The following is an 18,736-nucleotide window of genomic DNA, read 5'->3' as shown; positions in this document are numbered from 1 at the left end:
AATAACATAAATAGTTGTGATTGATCGAGTCAATAAAAGTATAATAAGAAGATAATAGTCATAACAAAGTAAAATCAGTTGAAATTTAAACATAAAATAAAGCTGAGTTCTAGAAGGAAAAAATGCAAATACTTGTGTTTGTTTCTGTGATTATCTTGTTTGAAGAAAAAATATTTTTCCTCTTCAAAATTGCCTCTCCACAATATTAATATACCACTTTGATAGTTCCCATATGCGGATTGGTGAAGATGGTTAAGTCCTTTGATAGATTTGTGATGAAAGAAGTAATGATTTAACACTTCAATGTAATGAGTCTCTGGATTGTCATTATCCAAACATTGACTCATTAACTTAATGTGTTGATTCTTCAATCTGATGGTTCCGCTGCAAAATATCATAAGCTTAGGTTTTTGAAATAAACGACAGAGTTTGTGTCTGAAAAGTTTCCGTCATGCTTTCGTCTGAGTTATAATTGTTGGCAACATTTAACATGATAATTTGATTATTTTAATCATGTGGAAAGGTTTATTAATGAGCTTTCACTATTTGTTTGCTTTTATTTTGTATTTCACTGTTTGTTTGTTTTTATTTTGCTTAGTTTCCATCCAAATTTGACCTTATAAACTTTACCGATCTTGAACTCTCTTTTTCATAATATTTTTTTGTCGTATGAAATTTTCTTATTTATTTTGTTGATGAAATTTGAAGAACAATATTATAAACATATTTTTTTTTTTTGAAATTTTCTATGTATTTTTGAAATTTATATATTTTAGATTATCTAATCTACAACTAACTAATTTGCTATTTTCTAAATATTTTTTACCAAGTTGAAGTTAATTAAGTTTTTTCACTAAATATTTATTATTTTACTTGTTATATCTAGGAATATAATTAGTTTGTTGTGACAAAAAAAATCTAATTAGTTTTGAGTTTCCAACAGATACTTCTTTTGTCATGTATCTGAGTTAGAAACTTGTGGGGCCAACAGCAAAATATTGCCTGAACTCATGGCCTTTTGGAAGCACACTTAGAGCTAGTCATGGAGCATGTTCAAGCCATGAATCAGAGCTTTCGTATTGCATAGCAAAATTGTGTACTTAAGTTGGTGCTTTCTCAAGTAAGCAAAGAAAAGTCATATCTTTATCAAAATTGTGTACTTTAAATTGGTGCTTTCCCAAATTAAAAAAAGGAAAGTCATATAGTTTTTACACCGAGAGCACAAATCATTATATTGTTGCACAGCTTATTAAGCTATTAGATGCAATCCTAAGTTGCTCTTCTGTGGTTTTCATCATATGGCTACAGTCAAGATCGGAGGACTGCAAAGAAAATCAAAGAGGTAAAAACACAATCAGAAACATGGATTTGCAATATATAACGATAAGAGAATAGGAAAAAGAACAAATGGCCACCTGCAGTGTGATAACGTTGTGCAGAACCAATTCAATCTCTGACTTGGATGGTGATAATATCTTCCTTGACTTTGATGTCCTTGTGCATCAGCAAGATCACAGAGACAATGCATTGTACCAAATTCAATGAGTTTTGACTGCTCTCCAAGTCTTGTTGGCCTGATGGTTCCAGCATTACTGTTTTCACCAATCACCAATCACAGTCCTTTCAGAACATGTTATGTGAGTTTGAAGCTCCGATCATACAGGAAAAGCAAGATATTGAACAGTAGAAACATGTTTACATGTAATGGTAAAAAATGCTTGTCCTAGCTTCTGGTGTTTCTGATAAGAAAAAAGGGGTCAAATCCCAAAAGATTAAAACATAAAACATTTAAGGACACCACAAGCAAAAGGGAAGTAAGTTCTCACATTGACTATATCGATCAAATATCCTGGTAAGAATTCACTTGTTACGTTGGTTTCAGAAAGTCTTGTAGGTCTTTGAGTCCAACTTGCAGATCATCCTGAGTATGCCACAATCAATCATTGTCCAAAGCAAGCTTCAAAATCTGCACCAACCAACCATTAAAGTATTTACCATGCTAATTTAGCTATACGATTGTCTTTAGATATAGGCGTAAACGCAAAACTTACTATTTGTTTGATACAAACTTTCTCTATAAGCTAGAGAAAAAGAAAGCTATCACCGATTCCTAACAAACATGAGCACACAAGGTTTGTAAGTGCTTTAAATGTGTCTCCCGCCATTCATTACTCTCAATCACTGAAACTGAAATAAACATAAAGCCATAATAATAAGATAAATCTATCATAAAGCTTGAACAAAAAAAATCTATCATAAAGCATTGATCACCGAAAACTTGTAGATTCCAGGCAAGAACTTAATCGGATAACTCTAAAACATTCAATCAAGGTGATAAAGAAGAATTTTCTTTTCTAATCTCACAGTGTCTAAGCAGCGGTTAGCTTGTAAATTAGCAAGCAAGATGGAGGAACTCGCCATTGTTGGAGATTGTTAGAACCGAGTTCGGTCGAAACTAGTAAAGAGAAGACGAAGAACTCGTCTGTGGGTCTAACAAAGACGTTTTATAGATGAAGATGTCAGGACTTGGTTACAATGGGAATGTAAAGAGAAAGACAAGACAGAGCTCGAAGAGCTAGCCGGGGAACGGTACAAGATAACGGATAGAGATGAGTGAAAACCCTAGATCTAGCCGTCTTGTGATTGTGTAAAAGTGTCGATCCCCTCTACGTCGTTTCTCCCCTTCCTTTTATAGACCTTCTCTTCGAGTTTGCCCTAATCCCTCTCTTCTGGATGGGCTTTGTCGATGTACCGACCAAATGGGCCTGCTGTCGTTTAGTCGTTTGGTCGCGGTAATCTCTTCCTGGGCCGCGCTTATCGGCCCATCGTCTGTTCGTCGTCCAGCGGTCAACAGGGCGTGTTTTACTGATTTACCGGGCCCTTGGAGGGGTGTAATCCTCCTCCTACAGTAAGTCCCCCCCCAGTTCGTCTGTTGATTAACGCCAGTCTAATCCTGACGGACTGTTAGCTGGATGGGTTTGGTGAATCCGTGAGTTTTGGTCTGGGGACCTTACGACGTTTGCTGCTGTCGTCGAGTCTCCTTTACTCGCTGGTCTTCGCCCTCGAACCCTCGGAGAGCGACTCTACTCGCTAGCCAGGCTGTTTCGTCGCGACATGATTCAAAGGACGGTTCTACTCACTGGTTCGGTTCACTTAGTCGCGATATGATTTCGTGGCTTCTGCAAGCGGTTCTACTCGCTGGTTTGTGGCATCGCACATGGCTTCCGAGAAAGATCTTATTCTTCGGGTTTGGTCGCGACATCGAGTGCTGCTTCTAAGATCGAATTAACTCGCCTGCTTTGCTCGTTTGGTCGCGCCGTGTTTTGCCTCAAAAAAAAATGCGATTCTACTCGCCTACTGTACTCCTCTGGTCGCGTGTAACTTTGTGGCTTCGAGACACGATTTTAGTCGCTGGTTTACTCATCTGGTCGTGACATTTAGCACTGCTCTCGAAGGCGAGTGTAGTCGCTGAGTTCACTTGTTTGGTCGCACCGTTTACTCCTGGCTCCAGAGCGATTTTACTCGCCGGTACAACTTGGTAGCCTCCGAGACAATCTCATTTAGCCGAGTAAAAACACCTTTTTGAACCTTCTCAAAAAAGATTTTACTCGCTGGTTAACTCGGCTGGTCGCAGCACTCCTCCTTGTCTTCAACCGTCGAGTTGCGAGCTTCTTTGGTCTTCCGAGTGCGGCCCTTACTCGCCAGGATGCTCGTTCGGTCGCGTATCTCTCTCTCAAGGATTCCCGCTGGTTTACACCGGTTTGCTTTCGGTACGACTTAACCCTGTCGGTTTGGGCCGGTTTGATTAACTCCTAATCCCCGGTTTGATTGCGTGATGTGACCGCTGCGAGCGATGAGAGAGAGGTTTCAGGCCTGATTAAGGCCCGTTTAGGCCTATTTAGACCTAATAATGATGCTTTGGGAGTCGTGCCCTTCTTTTTGCTATAAAAAGATAGTTCTGCTCTTCTTTTATCATTCTTCTCTGCAGCTTCAGGTATCTCTCTTTGCTCTCCCTTCTCTCTAGCTTTTTTTTTTATTTTCTCTCTCTAAGCTCGCCGGTGAGGTCTCATCGTTTGTGGGTCGCCATGGCGTCTGGGAAAAGGCTATCCCGAGAGGAAAAGGGGAAAGCTGTCGCCGGCGCTTCCGATCCGGAGGAGGTTAGGGCGCCGAATGATGTCGCGACCAACGCGATCCCGGAGCCAGATCCGATGGTAGTTGGAACGCCGGAAGGGGTCGGTGCGGCGAGGGCAGAAGGGAACGTTGGTTCCTCTCGCGTAGGTACTGGGAACGAGGGTCTCGAGGCGCAGGCGCGAAAGTTTAGGATCCCGAAGTATCGACTCCGCGAAGAGAGTGTTGATCCCCCGGAGTACAAGCCCACACGTTACGTCTCCGGCGACATCTTCGAGGAGCTTCCAGCGATTTCTCGCGATACGTTGCGTGATCCTCGAGCGGGGGGTCAGTCTTGGAGGAACGTGTTCCCAAGCTTCTCCACTCACAGCAGTGTGAAGCATTTGTTAAAGAGCTGTGGAGCTATCGGGGTGACTTATCTCATTCCGTCTGTCAGGCAGAGGCCTTGGTCGCCGCCTGAAGGATATCAGTGCGTCTACGAGTCTTATTTCGGCGTGGATACGAAGTTGTGGTTCCCTATCCCGCGTTTGATTACGGAGTACACGCTTCGTCGGGGTGTAGCGATTACTCAGTTTCTGAATGGGTCGTTTAGGATCGCCGTCGCTTTGATGGCTATGGCCGCTGAAGTAAGTATTCCGATGAGCGTGAGGACTTTCGAAGAGCTGACTTTCTTGAGGCCTATGCCTTATGGGTTACACTCGATAAAGATGCGCCCGTCCTATAATGTTCTGACTGGTCATCCGAACAAGACAAAAGATTGGCAGAGATACTACTTCTACATTAAGGCGGACGAGCACGCGTTTGATGAGCCGCCGAAAGACGATTTCCCGGTTCTTTGGGATCGTGAAATTGGTAGATTTGCAGTTGTCCCGAGACTACTTGAGTTTCTTGATGCTTAACTGTGTTTTTGTTTTTTTTTTTTTTTGTCTTGCAGTCCGTCACCCAAATACAATCGCCTATCCGGAGAAGTTCTTCGAGCACGCCCAAGCTATCGCGACGCTTAGCCATCGTCGGTGGCCTGATCTTAGCGCTGATTGGATACGTCGCTGTCAGGAGCGCGTAGCTAAGGGTACTCAATTTCCTGCTTGTTTTCTTGACAAGTCGCGGTTTATGCTTTACTTGGTGAGTATTCTTATTTCTCTCTTTCTTTTTGCAGAGGTTTGGAGATCGAGATTACCCTGCGTAGTCGTCCCCGGGAAGAAACGCTTATCGCTATTCACAAGGAAGCAGCAGACACTCGTGAACAAGGCGAAAAAGATGAGGCAAACTCCGGATTTGAGTGCTATCCTGAAAGGGCAAATGAGATCGTTGGGCAAGAAGAAGACTGCTACCGTCGTTGACGACGAACCAGCAGTGGTGAACGATGACCCTTCTCCAGTCGCGACTCCAGTCGCGGATAGGGATGGCCCTGCGTCCGCTGATCGCGAAGAAGGAAAGGAAGGGAATAACGGTTCTTCTGAAGTTAGGCACGAGCCTGATCATCCTGAAGAAGAGTTCCCTGAAGATCCCGTGGAAATGGCGCAACAGAAATTGTCAAAGAAGAAGAAGAAAGAAAAGAAAAGATCTCGTGAGGCTTCTTCTAAGAGGGAAACCGAGGGCTCGAATGCGAGTCATGAGGATGCTGTCGGGCCTTCTGCGAAGGCGTCTCCAGGAGCTCAACCTAAGAAGCAAAAGAGGGGGCATTCTTCTCGCCAGGAGAATCCTCCAATGGCGGATACTGCTCCCGGCGGTCTTGTTGACGATTTTTGCCCCGGGGAAGAGAGGGGAGGTGACTTTACTCCTGCTCCTGATGTCCCTATCGTGGCTCAGAAGAAGACTCCAAGGAAGAAGGCAGGCGCGTCGCGCAGTGCTCCTTCTTCGAGTGTGGACGCCTCTGGAAGTTTCACTACGCGAGGGCCTCGCGTGGATTTTCCCGATCGGGTGAACTTCTCGTATGATGAGGACACTCCGTTGATCTACAATCCGGTTCAGTGTGCTGAACTGACGCGTCAAGTGAAAGGTGGACCTATCGATCTTCCGCCAGTTGCTGACCTTCTTTTCAAGGACGAGTATATCAAGGCTGCTCAGGCTAGGAAACAGGTAATTTCTCCCTTAGGGTGGATTTCGGCTCGTCTCTCAAGTTGCCTTTGGTCGCTCAATTCCTTCTCACTTTTCCCCCTTTTTCTTTATACTACAGAGTGATGGAAGCATGAACCTTCTGGTGGAGAAGTACGAAACCGAGCTGAGACGGACACAAGCACAGCTAGGAGCCGCTGAGGAGTTGGCTCGCGCGAAGGATTTGGAGCTTTCCCGCGTTCTCGCGAAAAACGCTGAAGACAAGGAAATCCTACGTGTGAAGTTTGAAGATTTGAAGACCAAGCTGCTAAACTCTCGATCCTCCGTCAAGGCCCTTTCTCGCGAGAAGGTTACGCTAGAGAGGGGAAAGAAAGATTTGGAAAAGGAGAGGGACGCTGTAGTCGCCAAACTCATCTCGGAGAGGCGAAGGCTCAGGGATTCCCGTGTTTACGAGGTAACACTCGAGAGAGTTAGAGTTGAGACGGCTATGGTCGTGAAGGCGAAGCGTCGTTTTGACAGTATTAGGGATTACTCTGTTCGTCGTGACGCCTTCGAGGAGGCCCATAACCTGTATGGTCAGGCGTTCGGGACTCGAAAGTGTCTCGAGTTAGCAAAAGGGGAAGGCTATGACGTTTCTCAGGAGTTGATTGATTTTTACAGAGTGCAGGAGGGGTTGTACAAGGTAGAGGTGGATAAGCTCAAGGTTGGTGACATTCCTGAATCTGATCTCTCTCTTTCTCCGCTTATTCTGCCATCCACGTTCGTGAGTGAGGAAGTTCTTGCCGGTCTCGACAAGTATGGGTCGAATGACAGTATCATCGATTCGGGGACTTTATCGAGGATGCAATCGCCAGACGATTCTTTTGATATCATGATGAAGGAGCGCAACAAGGCCCCGACGGTTGCAGAACAGGGAACGACCGAGGGTCCGATCGATGCTCAGGAGGGTCGGAGAGGGAAGGATGCGACTTCAAATGAGACAACTGTTCCTCCGACTGTCGACGGAGAGGCGCTTGCTGCAGACTTGGTTGGAGCGGAGGACCCCTCGGATCAGAAGGAAGACCCAGCCAACTAAGTTGCTATGTTGTTGTATGTTTTAAATACGTTGTCTTCTTTTGCTGTTGTTGTTTTTTTTTTGAGGCCCTGCGGAGCCTTTGTTGTATTATTCAGAACTCACTATGTCTCGGCTTTATTGGATATCTGGTTATGACTGCTTCTTCCTTTTTGTTTTTGAATTCAAACTGTTTTTGTCGGCGTGCCGCTGGTCGCCTAGTTTTCACGCTGATGGCGGTTTAGTCGCTGGCTTCATGGTTCCCAAAAGCAGTTTTACTCGCTGGTTGGGCTCGTCAGGTCGCGACATGTTTGCAGGCGGCTCGGGTTGCGGACTTTCGTGGCTTCCGCAAGTGATTTTACTCGCTGATTTTGCCGGCGTGCCGCTGGTCGCCTAGTTTTCACGCTGATGGCGGTTTAGTCGCTGACTTCATGGTTCCCAAAAGCAGTTTTACTCGCTGGTTGGGCTCGTTGGGTCGCGACATGTTTGCAGACGGGATTAGTCGCTGACTTCATGACTCCCAGATGCAGTTTTACTCGCTAATTTTGGTCCCTGAGTCGCGACATCCCCTCCTTTCGCATATATGTATATTTTTTTGTTTTGTTATAGCTGCACTGGTTAAGGCTGCCTACGTACCTCTGAAGAGGATCAAGCCACTCGTAGTTCGTTTGGAGTTGAGTAAGAGTGACGCGGAGGGTGCACTTACTCGAAATTTTTTTGTTATAGCTGAACCGGTAAAGGTTGCCTACGTACCTCCGAGGAGGATCAAGCCATTCGTAGTTCGTAGGAGTCGAGTAAGAGTGACGCGGAGGGTGCACTTACTCGACTCTTTTTTTTTTTTTTTTTTTTTTTTTTTTTTTTTTTTTTTTTTTTTTTTTTTTTTACATAGTCGTGTAAGAGTGGCCCGGAAGGCGCACTTACTTAACTATGTGGTTGTTGAAGTGTAAAATTATGGAGAGTATCGCTTTAGATGCATGGAATTCCAGGCTCGCGGAACTGCTTCACCGGTTGACGTTTCCAGGCGATAGACTCCAGGTTTGATCACTTGTGTGATTTTGTATGGTCCCTCCCAGTTAGTTCCAAGCTTGCCAGCCTTCCACTCCTTAGTGTTCTCGAAGACCTTGCGAAGAACGAGATCGCCTTGTTCAAGAGGGCGCGACTTGACCTTCTTGTTATAGTAGCTCTCGATTTGATGTTGGTAATTCTGGATTCGGAGCAGGGCTTGATCGCGGTGTTCTTCGATTGCGTCAAGCGCGTCGAGGAGCATACTTTGATTGAGCGCGAGGTGCTGAGGCATTCGTGATCTTCGGAGACTGGTTACATTAACTTCGGCGGGAGCCATCGCTTCAACGCCGTAGGCCATGGAGAATGGAGTGCACTTAGTCGCGGAGCGAGGCGTGGTGCGGTGAGACCAAAGTACGCCGTCCAACTCGTCGGCCCAGCAGCCTTTTTTCAAGTCTAGACGTTTCTTTAAGCCGTCGATGATCGTGCGGTTGGATGACTCTGCCTGGCCGTTACTCTGCGGGTATCGGGGCGTTGCGGTGTTCAAACGGATTCTCCATTTGTCGCAGAAATCACGAAACTGATGCGAGATGAACTGTGACCCGTTGTCTGTCACAATCTCGTAAGGGAGACCGTGACGACAAATGATATTGCGCCAGACGAACTTCTGAACTTCCTTGTCGGTGATGTTAGCGAAGGCTTCCGCTTCGATCCATTTGGTGAAGTAATCAGTCAGGACAAGGACGAAACGCTTTCCTCGTGAATTCGGCATGGGTCCGATGATGTCCATTGCCCAACGCATAAACGGATATGGTGCCGTAAGGGTGCGCAATTGCTCGGTGGGACAGTGGATCGTGGGTGCGTGTCTTTGGCATTTATCACAGCGTTTGGCGTAGGATTCGCAGTCCGTGTTTAGAGTAGGCCAGTAGAAGCCTTGACTTCGGACTTTAAGTGCTAGGGCTCGTCCTCCAGAGTGATTACCCGCCGCGCCTTCGTGATTTTCAGCCATGACTAGTCGCGTTTCATCGCCTGATATGCATTTCAGGAGGACCTTGTTGGCGTTCCAACGGTGTAGTTCGCCGTCTATGACGACGTAATGGGCACTGCGTGCCTTCAGTCTTCGCGCTAGCCACTTATCATCTGGAAGGGTGCCGTGTGCTAAATAGTTGATCAGATCAGTGCGCCAGTCGGGGGTTTCGTCTGATGAGGAATCGACGTCCATTTCAGCCGCAACAGCTACTGCAGAGACATAGGAGGTACTCGCGCCTTGTGCCGTAATGCTGGGGTTTTCGATCCGATGAATGGGAATTGTCCGCTTGATCTGATCGTGTAGCTTGCTCCCAAGGGCTGCCAGAGCATCAGCGCAGACGTTCTCTCCTCTGGGGACTTTGGTAAGTTCGAAAAATTCGAAGTCTTTCGTGAGGTCCTGAACAAGCTTGAGGTAGGCGTCCATTCTTGCATTATGAGCATCGTATTCACCGTTGTACTGACTGGCGACGAGCTGAGAGTCGCAGTAGGCACTGAGGCGTTTGGCTCTGACGGCTTTGGCGAGGCGTAATCCTGCAAGTAGGGACTCGTACTCAGCCTCGTTGTTGGAAGCGGGAAAGCCGAAGCTAAAAGACTGTCTTATCAGTTCGCCGGTTGGGGATTGGAGCTGAACGCCGGCGCCAGACCCTTTATTGGTCGAGGAGCCGTCGACATGCAGGATCCAATTGCGAGACGACACGGCAAGATCCTGCTCGAGTTCGGGGGTGAGTTCGATCAGGAAGTCAGCGAGGACCTGGGACTTGGCTGCTGTCCGGTTCTTGTATATGATATCGTGCTCGCTGAGCTCCATTGCCCACTTTGTGAGTCGCCGAGAGTGGTTGGCGTTCTGCATGACTGTTCGGAGGGGTTGATTGGAGAGCACTTCGACCGTGTGAGACTGAAAATACGGGCGGAGTTTTCTCGCTGAATGTACCACCGCAAGCGCCATTTTCTCGAGAGTGGGATAGCGGGTTTCGGCTTCGGTCATGCGCTTGCTCGTGTAGAAGATTGGTTTCTGCTCCCCCCGATCTTCGCGTATGAGGACGCTGCTGACGGCGATAGGCGTGACGGCAATATAGAGGGTAAGAATGTCACCCGCTTCCGGTTTCGAGAGGACAGGAGGGGTAGTCAGATATTGCTTCAGTTGGCCAAAGGCTTCCTCACACTTGTCGTCCCAAATGAATCGTTTGTTTCCCCGCAACAGTTCGAAGAAAGGAAGGCACTTGTCGGTAGATCGCGAGATGAACCTGTTGAGCGCTGCTATGCGGCCGGTGAGACGTTGCACTTCTCGGCTGTTCTTGGGGCTTGGGAGATCGAGGATCGCCGATATCTGTTTAGGATTAGCCTCAATTCCTCTCTGGGTGACGATGTATCCGAGAAACTCGCCGGACATAACGCCGAACGTGCATTTAGCCGGGTTCAGTTTCATACCGTATTCGTTGAGCGTTGTGAAGCAGTCTTTGAGGTGCGTGAGATGATCCTCGGCTCGGAGCGACTTGACTAGCATGTCGTCGATGTAGACTTCCATAGTGGAGCCCAGTTTGTCGGCGAACATGCGGTTGACAAGGCGTTGGTAGGTGGCTCCCGCGTTTTTAAGGCCGAAGGGCATTACCTTATAGCAGTAGGTTCCTCTATCTGTTATGAACGCCGTCTTCTCGCGGTCGTCTGGGTGCATCATTATCTGGTTGTATCCAGAGAATGCGTCCATGAACGTCAATAGGGCGTTTCCAGCGGTTGACTCGACTAAACGGTCAATGTGCGGAAGAGGGTAACTGTCCTTTGGGCAAGCTTTGTTCAGATCCGTGAAATCGACGCAGACTCGCCACTTCCCGTTCTTCTTTTTGACGACGACAGGGTTAGCGAGCCAGTCAGGGTATTTGACTTCCATGATAGAGTCAGCGGCGAGTAAGCGGTCCACCTCGTCGTTGACTGCCTTTGATCGTTCCGGTCCTAGCTTTCTGCGCTTCTGGCGGATAGGCTTGAAGGTGGGATCGACGTTGAGCTCATGTGAGGTGATCGCTGGGTCGATCCCTTTCATGTCGGATGTAGTCCAGGCGAAAGTGGAGATGTTCTGACGGAGGAACTCGGAGAGTTGCTGCTGCATATCGTCCGGCAAGAGTGCTCCAATGCGGATTACCTTGCTAGGGTCAGCATCGTCGAGAGGTACGTTGAGGACCTCCTCTTGTTGGGGGAATGCCTTCTGCGAGGGGTTGGAGACGGTGTTGATATGCGACGTTTCTCGCTGGAGCTTTATGGTTGCGATTAACAGATCTCTGGCGGCTTGCTGGTCGCCCCGCAGCGTTCGGATCTTACCGTCTGTCCCCGGAAACTTAACGCATTGGTGGTAAGTCGACGGGATTGCCTGCATCGAATGCAGCCAAGGGGTGCCCAGAATCGCGTTGTAAGGGGCTTTGGAATCGACGACTGAAAACTTGACAGTCCGTGTCATGCCACATGCGTACACTGGAAGGCGGATGGTTCCGACCAAGACTTCGGACGAGCCATTGAAACCTGTAAGAGAGCGGGACGATGGTTTCATACTTCCCGTGTCAACGCCCATCTTGTCGAGTGTATCGCGAAAGATCAGATCGACGGAGCTGCCAGTGTCGATCAGGATTTTGGTGACTTGGCAGTCACCGATTCCGAGTTCAACGAGGAGGGGGTCGTTGTGTGGCATGTGGATGCCAAGGGTGTCGTCAGGGGAGAAAGTGATGTGATGATCGTTCTCGGTTTTCGTCGGCCACTTGCGTGAGGATGTTGCCTGACGACGGTAGTCTTTAATGGACCTGACAGAATCACCGCAGGGCGGGGAACCACCCATAATAACGTTGAGGACGGTGTCTTGTTCCTGATTGGGATGCTGAGTTCTAGAGGCTTCAAGCTTTTGTCGAAGGTCAGAGTATAAAGGACGATCGAGCTGACTTCGCAAATCCGGTTTCCTGGAATTAAGCTTTTCACGCAGGTCTACGGGGCGGGGTTTCATGGGACTTGGGTTATTCAACCGGCGAGTCTTGGAGGAGTTGATCTTTTCGCGGAGATCGGGGCCTGATCGACTGCATCTGCCGCTGATTTTTCCTTTCGCTTAAGGAGGTTCCGTAGGTCGCTAGGTGATGGGCGACCTAGCCGAGCGCGCAGGTCTTGGGGAGAGATTGGTTCGGGTTTGTCGGCGGGAGGTTCCAGCTGCGTCAGGACGACGTTGATGCGTCGCCTCGCTTTCGGGAGTTCGCGATCGCCGGCGTCTTTAACGGTTCTTGCGAAAACAGTCTCGACCCTTCTCCGATTCCGCGGTGATTCTTCGTCGCTGGACGAGTTCCCCTTTTCCGGCGACGCTGGAGTTGCCTCGTCAGGTGTCGCTCGCCTCTCTTGCTGAGGGGCTTTGCCTTGCGACTTGTTGGTTTTCCTATCCTTGTTTTTGCTCCAGCTCGCTGGTCCCCGTGTTCTGGTTTTCGGAGGTTCGATTTCGAGTTTCCCGTTCGCAACAGAAGTGAGAAATTGTTCGAAGAGCGTCTTACATTCTCTGGTGTCATGCGACTTAGCGTTGTGGTAGTCGCACCATTTCTCGGCTCCCGGAGGCCGAGAACTAACTGCTGCGGAGGAATCCGGCGGTTTTCCGTCGGTTTCGCGGTTGTAGACGTTCCAGCCTTTCTCTCGCACGATAGTTGTTGACGCTGGAGAGCCCTCTTCGTCGACAGCATAGACGAAATTCCTCTTTTGGGTTGCTTTATCGCCTGACGAGTGCTGTCGCGGTTCATGTCGACTATCCGCGTTCTTTACTCCGCTTTTGTCGGCTGTTGCAGCTTTAGACGCGTTGAGCTTAGCGATGAGGGCCTTTGTGTCCTCTTCCATGCGGATAAAGTTGTGGGAACGTCCGATGGCGTCGGAGAGAGACGTCGTAGGATTCCTGTAGAGGTCGTCACGGAAGATTGAGTGGACATACAACGTGTTCTTAAGTGCTGCGACCGCGACGCTGTCGGGTAAGACGACCTTCGAGACTATGGCCTTGAACTTCTCCATGAAGCTGCGCAAGCTTTGATCTTTCCCTTGAGCAAGGTTGAAAAGATCAGACACTGTCGCATCTTCCTGAGTGAACATGATATAATTCTTGAGGAAGGCGGACGACAGGTCGTGGAAGTCTTTAATAGAGTTCTCAGCGAGGCCCGTGAACCATGTAAGAGCTGGTCCTTTCAAGCTTTCGACGAAGAGTTGGCAGTAGCCGGCGTCGCGTTCTTCGTCGGAGAGGTTTGCACGGCGTACTGCAATGTTGAAAGACGTGATGTGGGTCGTCGGGTCAGTCAGGCCTTCGTACGTCGGGAGCCGGAGCTTCTCGATGTGTCGTAGTCTGACGCCGGTTATCGCTGGAGAGAATGGTGTTCGGAGAGTGTTCGCCAAAACGCGCTCTATCTGTGGTGCAGAGGTGGTTACGCAGTGGATCTTGGAGTTTATGTCCAGAAGCGACTGTTTGAGTGCTGCGACTTCGCGAACCATTTGCAGATCCGGGTTCGCAGGAGTGAACGGAGCTGCATCTGGGTTGAGAGTACTGGGAGGAGCGCCTTGGTTCGCCGGGCCGGCGGTTGTGTCGCTAGTGAACAGTTGTCTGCGAATGGTATCAGTGGCTGCGTCTGGAGCGCCGGCGAGAGGAGCGAGTAGTGCGGCGATTGCGGCGATTTGCTCGGTAGCTGCCTTTTGAGCAGCGTCTTGCCGGGCGAAGCGCTCCATGATGGTATCGACAAAGGCAGGGGCTATCGGGATAGCCGTGACAGGGGTTGGGTTCGGCGCGTCGTGTTCGTCGCCGGAAGTGGAACCTTCGGGGTTCTGACTCATCTTTGCTAACGTTACTTTGCTAGCCCCACGGTGGGCGCCAACTGTTAGAACCGAGTTCGGTCGAAACTAGTAAAGAGAAGACGAAGAACTCGTCTGTGGGTCTAACAAAGACGTTTTATAGATGAAGATGTCAGGACTTGGTTACAATGGGAATGTAAAGAGAAAGACAAGACAGAGCTCGAAGAGCTAGCCGGGGAACGGTACAAGATAACGGATAGAGATGAGTGAAAACCCTAGATCTAGCCGTCTTGTGATTGTGTAAAAGTGTCGATCCCCTCTACGTCGTTTCTCCCCTTCCTTTTATAGACCTTCTCTTCGAGTTTGCCCTAATCCCTCTCTTCTGGATGGGCTTTGTCGATGTACCGACCAAATGGGCCTGCTGTCGTTTAGTCGTTTGGTCGCGGTAATCTCTTCCTGGGCCGCGCTTATCGGCCCATCGTCTGTTCGTCGTCCAGCGGTCAACAGGGCGTGTTTTACTGATTTACCGGGCCCTTGGAGGGGTGTAATCCTCCTCCTACAGAGATGGTGATTAACAGAGATTGTTCTTTCTGATTTGCGGGAGTTACTCTGTTTATCGCTGGGAGCATACACATTTATAGGTGGAGCATCCGTCAGTTACTTTAGAAGCTGGTGAGATCAATTGAATGCTTCAGAGTGGAAGAAGTGGGTCGATCACGTTAAAGCCCGAATTAAAGAACATATTAATGAAAGGTCGAGGCGTTACGCCGAGTTGATCGGCGCTTTCTTTCCTGCAAAACTCGGACTCTGAGATACGGAAAAAAATAAAAGGTGAGAAGATGAAGAAACCTATAATTTTTTGGGCTTGACACAATAATTTTAAAAAGCCCAAACGCAAGTTAAATCTGTTAGAGTAAACAGAAAAACAAAAGTCTAGCCCAACAAAAGATAAAAAAGCTACCGGACGCGCAACAAAACCAAAACGCGTGGGAAACACTGATGCCCTACCGAGTCGACACGTGTCGAGAAAAGCCCCACCCTTCCTGAGCGACGTGGACGCAGGAAAAGGCAGATATGCCTACTTTATTGTATTAGATTAGTAGTGGGATAAGTGGGAGGATATAGAACTTGTATCTTAATAATTATATAATTTAATAATGTTAAAACATATAATAATTTTAAAAACATTAAAAATAATTTTAAATGGAAAACATAAAAAAGTAATACTAAATATTTTTTGAAAATAAAAAGATACCCAATATACAATTTCAAATTATTATGAAAAAAATGAAAGATAGAATTGAAAAACATAAAAAGAAACAAATATATTAATTAAAGTACACAAACATTTAGTATTACATTTAGAAACAAACATATTAATTAAAGTACACAAACATTTTCCAGAAAATAGAACTAATGAAACTAAGCCACATCACTCTAATAACTTAGGTGAAACACTTCTTGCATAACAACCAAAAAAAACACATCTTGATCAGTTTTTCATTTTTTCCTTTTATTATATTGCCATAAAAATGTATGGAAATATACCATTAAAGATGCTCTTAGGATATTGTACTACTTAAAGCTATTTTCGGATGACACAAAAAAACCAATTGTTTTCAGTGAAAAATAGTCAAAACTAAGCATTCATGTACCACCACCACATTTCTATGTATCAAAGTATTACAGTATATTTTATTATTTAAGATAATAAATTATAAATTTAAAATTGTAGAGAAATATCAATTTATGATTGTAACGCTCGTGACAATAATATATTCAAGATAGATATAGAATATTTATGAACTCTTCATGACTGACACGAGGCCAACATTTACTTAGATAGATATGAAACATTTATGACTTACAAACTGTCAAACATCTACTAATGATGGAGGACACGCACAACGGCACAAGTGTGCGAACTGCACTTTGATTTGCCATTCAACATTTTCGTTTTTATTTGTGCAGTGATTCACTTTATTAACAATGAACCACGAGCGGTTCATATTTGTGAACAAAACTTATGGACTACTAACTACAGTATTTACTCTACAATTTATGAGTGTTTCTAGCAGTTCCTCCTTTTTATTTAATGTCTAACCTAAATTATTTTAATTTAAATAATATGTAATAGATTATAATTTAGATTTTAAAATGATTCTAGTCATATAAATGCTTACAGAAATTCAGCCTTAAACAAAATTATTGCTGTAATTAATATTAAAGCTCCAAACTACTATATTTTTAATCCAAAATTATAATTATTTTAATTCATCCATATATCTAATTTTAAAGCTCAAAATAATTATATATAATTGATTTTATATTATATTTTGAAATTTATGTTTATTTAATTTATATTTAAATTTTACTTTTATTTATGAAAATAAATAGTAATATATAATTTTATATAAATTATTTAATTTTAACATATTCTGTTCAAAATAAATTATTATTTTAAATTGTTTTAATCATATAAATTTCTATAAAAATTCAGTCATACACAAATAAAAATTTATATAATCTACGTACTTATTCATATACAAGTCTTATTATAATTTTATGTCTTTTATTTTTAATTCTAAAATTCGCGTGTGCCAGCCAACAATTTTTTGAGTTTCATTATACTGGCTAGATATATTTTTTTTATTGGATATAATATTATAGTTTCTTAACAATGTGTTATTTTCAGTTTTTTTTTTAATATTTTAAATTTAATAGGTTAGTTAGTATTTAATCTTAAACTGTTATTCTATTTTATCAAAACATAATTATTTTTCAATCATCCAAAGTTAGATATACATTTCGATTTTAATCACTCTATATATATATTTAAAATAATTTTCTATTATAATTTGAATAAAATTATATAACTTCCTTTAAACAAATTAATACTTCGAATTATAAAATAAAATAGTAATATAATTTATTTTTAAATATGTACAGTATTTTGGACCACTTTTTATCCACTTTTACCATTCAAGCATATATTTTGGACCGCTAGATCCGTTTGATCCACACTTGTACCGCTAGATCCGCTAGATCTATTCTTGTTCCACTTGATCCGCTCGATCCGCAACGCTTAATCCGCTAAATTCGCAACGCTTGATCCCCTTTTCCCATTCTAAACCTAAGACTGAGAATGGGAGACGTTTTTTATAGCGGTACATACACTCAAAGTGGGTGATCCACTTTCATTTCCCAATCACAAGTTTTTTTAAAATTTGTGAATACTCCACTTTTACGTATCGCTTAGAAAAACAACACACACAATTTTTTTTGTTTGGTCACTACAGTGATAAATAAAGTGGAGCAAAAGAAACACTCCCTAAGCAGTTCTTTTGTAAGTGAATTAATAAAAAACTAGATCTTGATCCGTGCGACCGCACGGGTATTAATTTTCAGTTTTAATTTTTATTTATTTATACTAAATAGTATATTTATAATATTTGATCGTTTTATATTGACTAAGTTAGGAATATGTATTTGGGTATCCACTCGAATTCGGTTAAAATTTATTCGGGTTTGAGATTTTTGAGTTAAAGATTCTAGCTCTATTCGGGTATTTATAAACTTTGATTCCGGTTTGATTTAGATCTTTGCGGGTTTGATAACCTGTTTAAATTATTTTAAAATTTTCGAAATTTATATATATCTTTAAATATATTTAAATCTAAAAAATATAACATGTAAATTTGAGTAATGTAAGTTAAAGTATCTAAATTAAAAATTAAAATAAATTTAACTTGAATATTTGGATGAAGAATAAATATACATATATTTTAAATATTTTTGGTGTTTTGATTATTGTTTATCTACTTTAGATGTTTACTTTTGACTATTTTTTATATTTCAAATCAACTTAAAATAGCTTATATCTTGGATATTAACTCGAAAATAGCTAACATATTGAAGTATATAAATATGATTTAAATACATTCGAATATCCGAAATATTTCGTTCGAATAAGGTTTAGTTATGATTCTCTAGATACCAAAATGGTAAATCCATTTGGATATTATCTAGTTTCGGTTCAAATTTGGTAATATTTTTTTTCGTTCAGATTTGTTCAATGAAGAGTTGATATTATAATTTTCATGAATCGTTTGTCCAATAAAAATCGTTTGTCCATTAAACAAATTAATCAAAGTGAAAAATGTATTTTTTTGAATTTGACATTGATTTAATTGAGAAGTTAATGAAGTGTATTTAATTCAAATTTAATTTTAGAAAACACATTAATGTAAGTGGAAAAGACAACATTAAAATAGGAAGTATTATTTAATTGTGTATTTAATTCAAATTTAATTTTGGAAAATACATTAATCAAACTGGAAAAGACAACATTAAAATAAGAAATATTATTTAATGTCAGTGGCATGGAAATGTAAATAACACTTAAAACTAAGGGGCATTCTATATGTGTACTTCTCTTTTAATAATATAGATATTTGTTTGTATAAAATGTTATAAAGACAATTTTTATATATTTCAACAACACTTCCATAAATATTAGCAGTTCTGTAATAAGTAAAATATAATAAATTAATATTATTTTATATAAAACTAGATATAAGCCCGTTGCGTTGCAACGGAATTTTTGATGTTTTAATTTAATAAAGATAATAAAGTAATAATAATTTATTATAATTTGTTGATTGATTTGAATATGTTGTGTGAGATTTATTCTAT

The 18,736-nt window shown here is 43.6% G+C and overlaps 1 protein-coding gene and 1 long non-coding RNA gene across 4 annotated transcripts; one reads left to right on the top strand and one right to left on the bottom strand.

Annotated features, from left to right (window-relative positions):
- Positions 1–1,147: 1,147 nt before the first annotated feature.
- LOC130496379 (uncharacterized) lies at positions 1,148–2,431 on the bottom strand. Its single transcript, XR_008935484.1, has 6 exons — positions 2,365–2,431; positions 2,052–2,187; positions 1,827–1,966; positions 1,700–1,739; positions 1,416–1,592; positions 1,148–1,322 (listed from the first exon to the last, which is right to left on the bottom strand). It is a non-coding gene; the product is annotated as an uncharacterized LOC130496379 (long non-coding RNA).
- LOC108838621 (meiosis-specific protein ASY2-like) lies at positions 2,432–7,375 on the top strand. Of its 3 annotated transcripts, none has more exons than XM_056988405.1 (3): positions 2,432–3,994; positions 5,063–6,207; positions 6,305–7,375. In XM_056988405.1, the coding sequence occupies exons 2-3, from the start codon at positions 5,239–5,241 to the stop codon at positions 7,256–7,258; spliced, it is 1,923 nt and encodes a 640-aa protein (XP_056844385.1). In that variant the 5' UTR covers positions 2,432–3,994; positions 5,063–5,238; the 3' UTR covers positions 7,259–7,375. The 3 variants fall into 3 exon arrangements, with proteins under 3 accessions (XP_056844385.1, XP_056844384.1, XP_018467027.2); XM_056988404.1 differs by lacking the exon at positions 2,432–3,994 and having other exon boundaries at positions 4,797–5,197; positions 5,285–6,207; XM_018611525.2 differs by lacking the exon at positions 2,432–3,994 and having other exon boundaries at positions 4,797–6,207.
- The last annotated feature ends 11,361 nt before the right edge of the window (positions 7,376–18,736 follow it).

Source organism: Raphanus sativus, chromosome 6, assembly GCF_000801105.2.
Source record: "Raphanus sativus cultivar WK10039 chromosome 6, ASM80110v3, whole genome shotgun sequence".
NCBI lineage: Eukaryota > Viridiplantae > Streptophyta > Magnoliopsida > Brassicales > Brassicaceae > Raphanus > Raphanus sativus.
Note: the sequence above shows the minus strand (reverse complement) of the source record. Positions and strands in the feature narration are given on the sequence as shown.